The 12,967-nt window shown below is 38.3% G+C and overlaps 1 protein-coding gene across 2 annotated transcripts in view; it reads right to left on the bottom strand.

The window, feature by feature from the left end:
- Positions 1 to 2,816: 2,816 nt before the first annotated feature.
- Positions 2,817 to 12,967, bottom strand: part of akr1a1a (aldo-keto reductase family 1, member A1a (aldehyde reductase)) — a 32,580-nt gene continuing 22,429 nt past the window's right edge. The window contains exons 6-8 of one of the 2 annotated variants that reach the window (XM_060829814.1): positions 12,395 to 12,467; positions 6,414 to 6,504; positions 2,817 to 2,961 (exon numbers count right to left, since the gene is read on the bottom strand). In XM_060829814.1, coding sequence (XP_060685797.1) covers positions 2,900 to 2,961; positions 6,414 to 6,504; positions 12,395 to 12,467 — 226 coding nt within the window. In that variant the 3' untranslated portion in view covers positions 2,817 to 2,899. Of the gene's footprint in view, positions 2,966 to 6,413; positions 6,505 to 12,394; positions 12,468 to 12,967 lie in introns of both variants that reach the window. The other variant, XM_060829805.1, reaches the window with a different exon arrangement.

The raw sequence follows: 12,967 nt of genomic DNA, 5'->3' as shown, positions 1-12,967 counted from the left end.
CAACGTAGTGTACAAAATCCCATGCAAGGACTGCACAAAACACTACATAGGACAAACAGGAAGACAGCTAACAACCCGCATCCACGAACACCAACTAGCCACGAAACGACACGACCAGCTATCTCTAGTAGCCACACACACAGACGACAAACAACATGAATTCGACTGGGACAACACTACTATTATAGCGCAAGCCAAACAGAGAACAGTCAGGGAATTCCTAGAGGCATGGCACTCATCCACTGATTCTATCAACAAACACATCGACCTGGACCCAATGTACCGGCCACTGCAGCGGACAGCAACTGACAACCGGAAGCGGCAGAGACAAGCCACTATAAATGCCGAAGGAAACATGACAGAAGCGCTTCACAGGAGGCTCCCAAGCACTGAGGATGTCACCTAGAAAGGGGACGAAACGTTTGCAACAAAAACTCCCAGATCGGTGAACAGAACCACAACAAAATTGGGGATCTTTAATTTGCAAATTCTATTGTTTCTATCAGAGTTCTGGAATGCAACACAATGCTAGTTGCAGATAGTGATTTGTTCTCAAAGCAATCTTGATACACTTCTGGTCTTTGAGTGGAAGGATACAATTTTCTTTTCAAATGGGCTTAGGCTATTGCCCTCAGTTACAGCAAATTTCATTGGTGACAGTGACCTCCAGTGTATAATTATGACTGGTGTTGTTTTAAATTTGTATTTTTTCAATAATAAATATGAACTGCAAGATTGCACCATTCAAGAAAGCAGGTCTGGTAGCAAAAACCAGAAGTTGATTTTTTGTATTATTTTATGTTTTTATTCCTTTTTACTTAAAAAAAGTTTAACTTCATGAGATAGCTATAAAATGTCAAAATTGCAAGAATATTAGTAATTCTAGTACAATTGCAAGAATACTAGTTTTTCTTTATTATACATTGCTTTAGGCAGTGCTGTCATAAGAAAACTACATTTCTCATTTCTCTATTACTACTACATTTGGAAGCATTCAGTGTTCTTGGTACATAAAAGTGCTTTTATATTTAAAAGGTGACAGCAATACTGCACATTGCTTCAATGTCTCCCGCTGTATCTACTAAACTGGGATTTCATGATTGCCATAAGACACTTTCTATATAGGTTAAACAAGATTAAAATTGTGCCTTTTAAAGGAGGATGAATAGGAGTAAGAAAATAAACATGCTTGTCAAATATCACAAAGGAGATATGACGGCAATCCACAATCCTCCTACTCTGGATTATTCAAATTACAGCAGTCTTAGATAGAACTACCAAAAGTAACATTTGCAGTAATGGTGGCAAATTAGTAATACCACTTGCTGCAACCTCACTAGCAACTGACCTACATTGTAGGAACTGCACTGACTATGCAGATTACTACAATGCTAACTTTTTATAGTAAGGGATTATTCCAGGCTTGCAGATGACATGTGTCATCCAAATTTCCTCCCTTGAGCTACCTCTCTAATGTGTCTCATGACTAGCTTCAAGGTTCCTACATGGTAGAGCTTGAAAATCCAGGAGTTAGCCATCACTGCCCCGAGCCTGATCTTTATGCTGTGGGTTGTTGTCTCTTGTTATCAAGAATATGAATTTTATATCTGTTCATTTGTTGCTATGTGATATATTTAATCCAAATTTTAATTAGTGATCATTACTGGGATTGATGACATGAAAACATTTACAAACTAAATGATGTTTGAATGGGTTGCATGCACATCAGGCTGAGAATTAAGACATGCTTGCAAGTGAAGGATGTGAGCAAAGCGGCTAATTGATCCTCCTCAATGTTAATGGGAACCTTGAAGTTTTTTAATGTAGTGAGGAGGAGGTAGAAACCCTGTCCATTATATTGCATTTTTAGGATGTACTACTAAACCTTCATTGCCTGAAATGGTCTCCAAAAAGTAAGCCTTAATTTCAGTGTATACTGCGGTTTCAGAATTTTTGATTTCATCAGAATTAATTTTATTTGGGGGGGGCAGTATGGGCTAATCCACCTTTTACTAAGGGAGCACTGTCTACTGCTCCAAACCAAATAACCATTTTCCAAATTCCATTCTAAGCTCTCTCTGTCTAACCATTGGCAGTATATTCAAAGCCATAGTAAACTGTTCCTTTTTAAAATTATGGAAATGTATTTAGATTAGATTAGATTAGATTAGATTCCCTACAGTGCGGAAACAGGCCCTTTGGCCCAACAAGTCCATACCGACCCTCCGAAGAATAACCCACCCAGACCCATTCCCCTACTCATGTACCTATCATTATGGGCAATTTAGTTTGGCCAATTCACCTGACCTGCACCTCCACATGCTGTTTTAAAAAATGGACATATTTGATCAAGTACATTATGTAATTATGGTGTATTTAACATTAACTGCATTGTAAAATAGCATATTGAAGAAAAACAAATCACTTTTACATTTAGCTGCAAACAGTTTATTTAATGTTTGATATGCTGAAGACAGTCAGTAAAAATGGTTAAATTTTTACATTGTTGCATGCATACAGAAATTCTACAGAATTATATTCTTGTTGGAAGTTCTGGATCTTATGTGTTGTTCCTCTATACTCACTTCAAATTTGCACTCCATGTTACTGATGAATATGCCATGTTCATTTATTAATTTGCTTAGAAATAACCAATATTTTGTTTGATTTTCAGTTTTTAAAGTAAAATTTGTCACCTCTACTTGCCTTAGCCAATCAGGTTCAGTAGAAATCAGTGAAGTTTTAATTATTTTAGTGTTTATATCCATGATATTAAAATTATTTCTCTATTTCTTTTTAATTGTTCCACCAATTTTAAGAAGACTTAATTTCAAAGCTGATTCAAAAGGAAAATTTCCAGTATATGTTGTAGATATTTTTGGAATCTGTCAATTGATCTTCAGTAAGGCTCATTAAAAGGGAAATATGGATGACTTGAATCTCTCCAAACTCTCATACCGCCTCTCTACGAAAGTAAAGAAAGAACAATTAGAACCTGTAGTATTTCTGACTAGTCTCACAATGAGTCAGTGGCACTTAGATGTGTGTATATTTCTGCACAGAGGCAGTTATCTAAACTTGTCTTTCAGCAGCGGAGATGCTAATTTTCTCTTCTCTCAACAAGTATTGTAATCTTAAATCCTGATTATAACTAATGTATTCTCATTGCTTCCAAATTTTATTCTTAAAGAGTTCCAAGCAAGATAAGTTTTTAAAAAAATTATAACATTTTCCTTCTGAACCAGGAAGAGCTTATGTTCATACATTTCAGGCCACCCCTCATCTGGCCTCATGCCACCTGAAATCCCATATCCAAACAAATGCCATTCATTTTGGCATCTTTGAGTGGTGCACACACAAAGTGATACAACACGGAAACACACTCTTTGGTCCAACTTGTCCATGCCAACCAGATATCCCAATCTGACCGAGTCACACTTGCTAGCATTTGACCCAAATCCCTCTCAACCCTTGCTATTGATGTACCCATTCAGATATCTTTTAAGTGTTTTAATTGTACCAGCCTCCACCACTTTGTCTGATAGCTTGTTCCATAAACACACAACCCTCTGTGGTTACCGCTCAAGTCCCTTTTAAATCTTTCCCTCTCACCTTAAACCTATGCTCTCTAGTTTTGGACTTCTCCATCCTGGGCAAAAGACCTTGGCTCTTGACCCTATCCATGCCCCTGATGATTTTATATGCCTCTTTAAGGTCACCCCTCAGCCTCTGATGCTCCAGGGAAAAAAAGCCCTAGTCTGTTCACCCTCTCCCTATAACTCAAACCCTTCAGTTGCCATAACATCTTTAAGGAGATTCCCCAAGGTTAAACTGTCTGGCAATTTGCATGTTTAAAGCCATTAGTTACAAAGCAAGTTGCTTATATTGTTCTTTATATCTGTGTATCCAGTTCAAGACATAACTATGAAGTCTATTTTTTCTAAAAATCACGCAACACCAGGTTATAGTCCAACAGGTTTATTTCGAGGCACTGCCTTGTCATCTGGTGGTTGTGGAACAGGACCACAAGACACAGAATTTATGCAAAAGGATTAGTGTCACGGAGCTGTAATGACATATTAAACAAATTTTATATTAAGTCTTTCATTTTTTAGAATGGGAATATGCCATTTTTGGTTCTTTATGTAAATCCTAGAACTCCTTTTAAGTTATATTCTGAAGATAGCTTCAGCTTTTCTAATAGGTACCATCTCGGCTCAGACAATGCATTAAATGTGTGAGGTTAAAGTCTGCCTGTGTCCCAGTGTTGAGACAGACTGGTTCTACTTCTAATGGAGGACTTACAGAATCATACATGGATTTATGCATTTTTTGAGCAAAAAAAAGTAATTCTGCAAATGCAAATTCACCCCATAAGCTTTTATGTGTGTGCACGTAGGAGAGAAAGAGTGTGTGTGCATGTGAATGTGTGCATGTGGGTGTGAGTGCATATGAAACAGTGTGTGTGTGAGTAAGCTTGGTCAAGTATGTGTGAGTGTGAGAGGGTGCAGGGGTTTCAAGTGTGTGCATATGAGAGAGAGTCTGAGAGTATGTAGGAGTGTGTGTGTGTATAGTGCAGTCGGTCAGTGGGTCAACTGTAGTGCAACATGAACCCAAGGTCCCGGTTGAGGCCGTCCCCATGGGTACCGCACTTAGCTATCAGCCTCTGCTTGGCCACTGTGCTTGTCCCAAAGTCCGTCTTGGAGGGTGGTCACTTGAAGGTCTGAGGCTGAATGTCCCTGACCACTGAAGTGTTCCCTGACTGGGAGGGAACACTCCTGCCTGGTGATCATTAGGTGGTGTCCATTCATCTGTTGTCATAGTGTTTGCTCGGTCTCGCCAATGTACCATGCCTCAGGGCATCCTTGCCTGCAGCGTATGAGATAGAAAACATTGGTCGAGTCACATGAGTACCTGCTGCATACATGGTGGGAGGTTTCCCCACATGTAATGGTGGGTATCCATGTCGACACTGATACGTTTTGCAGCGGCTGCCGTGACTGGGTTGTATGGCATTGTGGTCAATGCTGTCCTGAAGGATAGGCAGTTTGCTACGAACAATGGTCTGGTTGAGATTTGGTGATTGCTTAAAGCTGAGAAGTGGAGATGCTCATCCTCATTGATACTGTGTTGCAGGCTGCAAAGAACATGGCGTAGTTTTTCAGCTCTCGGGAAGTACTGGACAATGAAGGGTACCCTATCAGTTGCAGCTCGTGTCTGTCTCCTGAGAAGCTCATTACGGTTTCTCGCTGTGGCATGTCAGAACTGGTGGTTAATGAGTTGAGCATTGTACTCTGTTCTTTTGAGTGTATCCTTGAGCACTTCGAAGTGTCCGTCATGCTCCTCCTCATCTGAACAGATCTTGTGTATGCGTATGACTTGTCTATAGGGGTTGGCTGTTTTAATATGTTTCAGGTGGAAGCTAGAGAAGTGTAGCATTGTGAGGTTATCCGTGGGTTTGCGGTAGAGTGTGGTGCTGAGGTGTCCATCTTTGATGGAGACACATATGTCCAAAAATTAGATAAATACTAAAGAGTAGTCTATGGTAAATCTGATGGTAGGATGAAACTCATTGATATCATTGTGTAGTTGTTTCAGAGATTCCTCGCCATGGGCCCAGAGGAAGAAAGTGTTGTAAATATATTTTGTGTATGGTGCTGGTTGGAGGACCTGTGCAGAAAAGAAGTCTTGTTCAAACTTGTGCATGAAAATGTTGGCATATTGAGGTGCAAATTTGATCCCCATGGCTGTTCTGGATGTCTGGATGAAGAACTGGTTGTCAAAGGTGAAAGTGTTGTGGTCGAGGATGAAGTGGATAAGTTGTAGGACAGTGCTCTGAGATGGGCAGTTGTTGGTGTTGAGTACTGAGGCTGTTGTCCTGATGCCGTCATCATGGCGGATGCTGATGTAGAGTACTGAAACGTCTATTGTGATGCGGAATGTTCCTGGTTTGACTCGTCCATGGGTGCTGAGTTTCTGAAAGAAATAGTGTTGTGACAGAAATCTGACTCAATATTGAGACACAGACTTTAACCTCACATGTTTAATGCATTGTCTGAGCTGAGATGGCACCTATTGTTAGAAAAGTTGAGGCTATCTTGAGAATATAACTTAAAAGGAGTTCTTGGATTTACATATTAAAGAACCAAAACTAGCATATCCCATACTAAAAGTTGAAAGACTTAATCTAAAATTTGTTTAATATATCATTACAGCTCCATGACACTGTAACTCTTTTGCTATAAATTCTGTCTCTTGTGGTCCTGTTCTGCAACCACCTGATGAAGAGGCAGTGCCTTGAAAGCTAGTAGTTCCAAATAAACCTGTTGGACTATAACCTGGTGTTGTGTGATTTTTAACTTTGCCCAGTCTAACACCAGCACACCCAAACCATGACGACTTTTTCTAAAGACTTACTTCTATTGTTGGCACTATTACTCTTCCATTGCAATCAAATGATTCAATTTGTTTCATATCTTCCTTCGACAACATGAAATCGAAGACCTGTTTTATAAAATATATATTATGTTCCTATTATATAAAATCTTGAGTTAAATATTTTATATTGTGAATACATCTACACAGATACATACAAAACTTTAAAGGATGCTTTTAATTTACTTATGTCAGAAGCTCTTTAAAAGGAATGAATAGAAAATACTAAAAATGTTAATCAAATGATTTCTGAAGGCTACAGTGTCTGCTTTGCAAAATAGATCTGCATAGTCTGGCATACCATGGCTTCCAAGTTATGTGTTGCCTGAATTCAACATATCTTATTTATATTCTTGTTGGATCAAAACCCTATCACTTTCTATCAGTATTGTGGAATACCTTCACCACTGCATCATTGCGAGAAGGCGGCGCATCACCAATTCCTCATATGCAATTAAAAACGAGCAATTAAATGCTCATCTTGCAAATTATGCCGCATCCCAAGAATGATTTTTTAAATTAAAGTACTTATGTCAATTTTCACATTTTATAATTTTGAATCCCTGCTCATATAAGTTTCCACTTCTGGTTCAGATGTCTCATCCTAATTCTTCAACATATTTACAACAATTAGTATCTTAATGGGACTCACAATCTAAGTAATGCTAGGATACAGTGTTTAACCTGACTCATAACCTTGACATTGGAATGCAGCTTTGACTTCACTCAATATATGCTGTTTTACATTATGTTTACTGGACTAAGCCTCAAATGAGAACCTATGCTTTTGCACTTGTGCTAAAGGTCTAATATGCGTTATTGTTTACAATCTTGAATTAGAGTTTTTTGACATTTTCATTCTGTGACTTTATTTTCAAAGGTCAGAAATTCATTTTAAACAGTAAGTTCAGATCATTTCTAAGAAGGTATGTGACTTACGTTGAATGACCTAATAAGCTAACTAGGCTCTACAGTGCTGAAACTGTGAGTTTATGATTTACAGAAGGAGAGGCTCAGGACCTGAAGTGGTTTCAGTTGTGAAGAAAAGATAAGAACCAGACCAGCAGATAGGCAGTTTTGTTTTGATTTCCAGATCATCAAATCTGGAAAGAGGTCTGTAGTTGTTTAAGCAATCCAAATAGATAGGCCTGGTAAAAGTTCTGAGTTTTTTTTTAAAGAGTTCAGTAAAGAAGGTTAGTGAGTTAGTCTGTCTGTGTGTCTTGGTAGTGATGGAGAGTATTGCTTCTCATGAATATGCAAAAAAATCACCAAAAGGAAATGCTCGTGACCTCCTCAATTGAGTAAGACTTTTAAAGTGAAGGTAGGAGCTGAGTGTTCCATAAAGTCTATTGCAGGGAAAAACAGTTAAATATTTTATTTTGCTATTTATGACATCTTCAAAATTTTTGTTTTTTTATTTTTTTTTACCTTTTTTTTATTCTTTTGTGTAATAATCTTGTGTTTTTTGGTTAAAAGTACTTTGGCAGATTTATGTGGATATGTTCAGTGAATGACCACCATAGAAAGCAAATCGCAAAAATAATAACTTATGTTGTGTCAAGGTCAGGTTTCATTCTGGAATCTGATTTGTCCAATATTACCATCAGCTGGGATCATAACACATTACTCTCTGAGGAATCCCACTACCTGAATACTGAGCTTCCTGAATCAAAATGTAATGTAATCAATTTAACTAGACAAACTATCTATTCCATTCAACTGCTCTTTTTGCAGAAGTATACATACAGGGCTCCATGGAGTATCCTCATTGGGTTTAATAATTTTGTAAATCTGCCAGTCAATCTGAAAAAAGGATTATTTGTTCCTGGTGGCCCTTAATAAATGTAATGTTTTTGTAAACATCCACAAGCAGTTGAATAATTGAGTCAACGTGCATTTCTTTTAATTGCATATCTGCACCCTTGCATTGCAACGATCCTAAGCAAAGTAATAAATGACACTAGAGTCAAAAAGTGTGGTGCTGGTAAAGCACAGCTGGTCAGGCAGCATCTGAGGAGCAGGACAGTTGACGTTTTGAGCATAAGCTCTTCATCAGAAAGCTTAAACAGCCTAGCAGTAAAATTTGACCCTTAGTCCAACAGAATCTCTCTGGGTAGCCCATACTGTGTGAAGAAAGCTATGAACTCCTCTACTACCCTTTTTGCCTTGATACTCTGTAATGGAATTGCCTCCAGAAATCTGGTAGACACATCCATTATGGTTAACAAGTACTGGTTCCCACTTTTAGCTCTTGAGAGGGGACCTACACAATCATAGCCCATGTGAAAGGTTCTTCAAATGTGGGAATGGGCAAGAGAGGTGCTGGTTTTATTACTGCCTGTGGCTTACCTACCATTTGGCATGCATGACACATACGGCATAAGGTAACCACATCCTTGTGCATTCCAGGCCAATAAAAATGTTTTTGTACCTTAGCCTGAATCTTTCGTATACCCCCAGATGATCTCCTACAGGTAGTTCATGTGCAACCCATAACACCTTCTGTTTATGTGCTACTGGCAACACAATCTGTACACTTGGGCCCATTTCTCCTCTGCACTAACCTGCCGTGGTCTTTATTTCTGCCTTAGGATTCTATCTTTCAGATAATAACCCTCCAGAATATTCCCTGCCTCCTTTTCAGAGTACGCAACCACATATATATATTTTATCATCATGTCCTGCTGTTGCAAGTCCCTTAGCCTTTCTGGACTAAATACTTCTGTCTGACCCTCTGCCTGTTCAGGTTTTTCCTGCACCATTACATCACACAGGGTATTTGCTGACTGAACCTCAATGCCTTAATTTTTCTGTTTAGTTTTTGCTTTGTGCTGTGACTTATGACAGTGAGATCTGGTTTACACACAATCTAGGAAAATACCAAGATATTTCTGTTTTAACTCCTCAGTTTCTTGATTCTCCTTATGTTTCTCCACAACATTGGGTGTCACTCCCACCTTGGATCCTGCCAAATCATTCTCAAGAACAAACTGAATTCCTGCGACTGACATCTGTCAATCACTCCCATTGCAACTTCCCCAGTCTTGAGTTGGCACTCAACTTGATCTTACAGAGGGGAATGCTAAATTTCTGTCCATCTATCCTACATATTACCACCTCTTTGGTAACAGATCAGAAAGAGTGCATATTCACTCATCTCACACTATCAGCGTCTGGTTAGATCCTGTATCTCTCAAAATGATAACTTCTTGTCCTTCTCCCTCTGTTCTTTCTGAGTAAATTCTTTGTAGAGATCAGGTACTAACTTCATACTCAGTCCCTGTCTAGGCTGTGCACTCTCCTGCAGCTCCTTAGATTATCTTGGGGTCTCCTTTACGACCTTCACTAATGTCACTGGCTTAGCTTCTTTTACCACATCTTTTCCCACAGCACCTTTATTAATGACCAGCACTGTGACTTTACGTGTCCCACTTTACCACAGTGGAAACCCCTGAGGCCTTTCACCTCCTTTCCACCCTCTTGGGCTTCTTTCTTATCCTGTAGTAAATTCTTTCCAGTGCTCTCCACTCTTGGTTTTGTAACATAGGATCTCCCCTTCTCCCAACTTCTACTCCTCACAGGATGAAATTCTGGCTGGAAGCTTGTGTTATACACCGACATGTATTCACCTGCTAATTCTGCTGCCCTTCTCACTTCCTGAACTTTCTGTTACTCCACGTGAATTCTTACCATCTCTGGAAATGAGCTTTTAAACTCCTCCAGCAGAATAATCTCTCTTCGAGCCTCAAAGATCTTATTTATTTTCAAAACATGCACCCATCCATCAAAATGACTATGTTCAATTCTTTCAAATTCAACATAAGTCTCACCCAGTTCCTCCTTTGTGTTTCTGAACCACTGTCTATAAGCTTCTGGTCCCAAATCATTAAAATAACCTGATTAACCTCTTCATAATCTCTTGACCCCTCATCTGACAGTGCAGCAAGTACCTCACTAGCTCTGCCTATCATTTAATCTGAACTAGCATTACCCATAAATTCTTGGACCACTCCATCTGCCTGGCCATTTTTCAATTGAAATAAAGAAGACTTCAACATCTTTCTCATCAAAATGTGGCAGAGTTTTGACATATTTATATCTATCACTACCTTTTCTTTTAATCACTAACTTGTTAAGTTGACTTTGCTGACTAAGTCGCAACTTCATAAGTTCAAATTTTCTCTCTTTTTGCTCAGTGAGAACTTTCTCTTTCTTTTTCCTCTCTCTCTCTCTGTGCTCAGCCAGGAATCTTCTCTCTCTCTTTTACCTCTCTTGCCCTCTCTCCTCTCGCTCTTTCTCTGTCCCTTGTTAATCTTCTAACTCCATTTTCCTCAATTCTAATTTAGATTTTTCTAACTCTACTGCACTTGTCAGTTTCTCTGATGCACCTCAGTGTTTGAGTAATTCCCTTACAATTTCAGCTTTACTTTTATCCTTGATTCAACCCAAATCTAACTTATTTGCTAATTCAAAAAGTATGGGTTTTTTCTTTCCTTCTGAAATTTCTTGGGAAATTTGAGAATCTTTTTCAAATCCCAGAACCTCTTTAGCAATTTTAAGAGTCATTTCTCTCACTTCAAATTTAATCAAGTCACCGAAAGTGAACAAACTACATTTTATTTAAAGATCTTGGACACTAAACTGCAAGTGTTTAAATTATCTGGATTTTTTTCGTACCTCCAAATCTATTCAAATCTGTCTAAAACAGTTCAAGTCATGGACCCGAGCCCCCAAACTGTTACAACATGGGGTAAACACGCTTGCTTAATTTAAAAACAGCAACACAGAAAAGATTTATCCCGTGCAGTAATCTGTGAAAATTCAGTATGCCCAAAACTAGTTAAAGTAAAAATTAACGACTTTATTTCTTAAAGTTTAACAAAGAATAATTAACTAACAACTACTTACCATTCCTTCCGCTAATCTATCTTTTACCTTCCCTTCGATAATACTCATCTGATAAAACTCCCAATTAAGATTTACAAAACACGACTTCTTATCTTAAAACCAGGTAGCTTTCAGTTTTTTTCTGAATTCCTGTCTTCTTTTCTTCTGCTTGACAGGTTAATGATCAATAAAGGTACCTTTTAAGAGAGCTATTTTTTGGGTGGTCGTTTTACATGCTGGTGGCTTGGCAGTTCTCCTCCAAACTGTTCAATTTTTCCTGGTCTTATACCCATAAAGCATCAGATTGGGTCACTGGTTTTTAAGATTGTCAATATACTAAATTCAAACTGGATTGGGGTTTGGTATTTTTTGGGGGTATAATTTAAACCGATTGGCCTAATTTGAATCTGTTTTGTTGTTTCCAGGCAACCAGCTTATCAAATTGTTCGACTGAATGTTACATTTTTCTTCAGGACACTTGGTTCTGTCAGGTAGTTTTTCTGAGCTTTAACTCTCTTAAAGGTACAGTACACCGACATCTTTATAACACATATCTGTCCCCTCCATATTGACCTAAACCAGCTGCTGGTCCCAACAAACCCTCAAAATTTAATATTTTCATCAGCTTCGCTTTATGACATCTCCTGTTCTCATTTAACTATTTCACTTCCTCCAGCCCTACACTTTTCACTTCTAGAATTCTTGATTCTTCTGGCCTCTTGTAAATTTCCTTTTGTTCACTGTGTCACTGGGTGCTCTGCCTTCAGTTGCTTAGATATAACGGGTCTTGGATTTGTTTCCAAACTCGTTCTACATTTCCATCTCTTTATAACCTGCCTCTTTGACCAAACCTTTGGTCACCATTCCTAACTTCTCCTTGTTCCATGAAGCATTATAGGACTGTGTAAATGCACATAATTTCTGTTGTTATGCCAAGCATACATGTTTAACATCTTTCTGTGATTGTAATGGTCTTGCATTATTCATTCTGAAGCATGACAAATATTCTTAATTACATACTCATATGTAAAATTGAAGTTTGCAAATCTTATGCCATTGCCAAAAATATTACCTCGATATTTTCCTTAATTCTGGAGGGTGTAGCACTTTTTGGTATGCATGGTATTTTTCTTTGCACTTGCCACCTAGAGGTGAAGAAAAAAATGATCAGACTCTCAAAGAATTTTAAGTTATTAATTTGAAGACTTCTACTTTCTATGCATAGAAGACATATGAAGTTAAGCTTTGCTAGTCCCCAGTGAAACCAATGTTTGAGACAGCATCAGAAAAAGCAGCTCAATTGTCGTTTTCATCTGCTAAAGTGTATAAGTGAACAGTTGCAGAGGTCGAGTGGTCTAAGTTTCTGATTGTATCTCTTTTATTCAAGCCCTGCCACTCCACTGTCACAAAGTGTCTGAACAGGTTCATGAAAAGAAAATCCAGAAGTGATATTTACTGATGTGTTAGAGTTTGCGGGGTGATTGAGTAATGTTAAACAACATATATAAAGAATGCAGCATCAATCCATGAAGATATTTGTGCATTTGCAAGGCTAAAATGAAAAGTCATTAAGTATGTTTAGATACCTGATTCTAAAATTCTAAAATTTACTTTGACTTTTGGGTGGCTGAATGGTAACAGTCAT

This window comes from Hemiscyllium ocellatum, chromosome 1 (assembly GCF_020745735.1).
Source record: "Hemiscyllium ocellatum isolate sHemOce1 chromosome 1, sHemOce1.pat.X.cur, whole genome shotgun sequence".
NCBI lineage: Eukaryota > Metazoa > Chordata > Chondrichthyes > Orectolobiformes > Hemiscylliidae > Hemiscyllium > Hemiscyllium ocellatum.
This window is presented reverse-complemented; position numbering and strand designations above follow the sequence as displayed.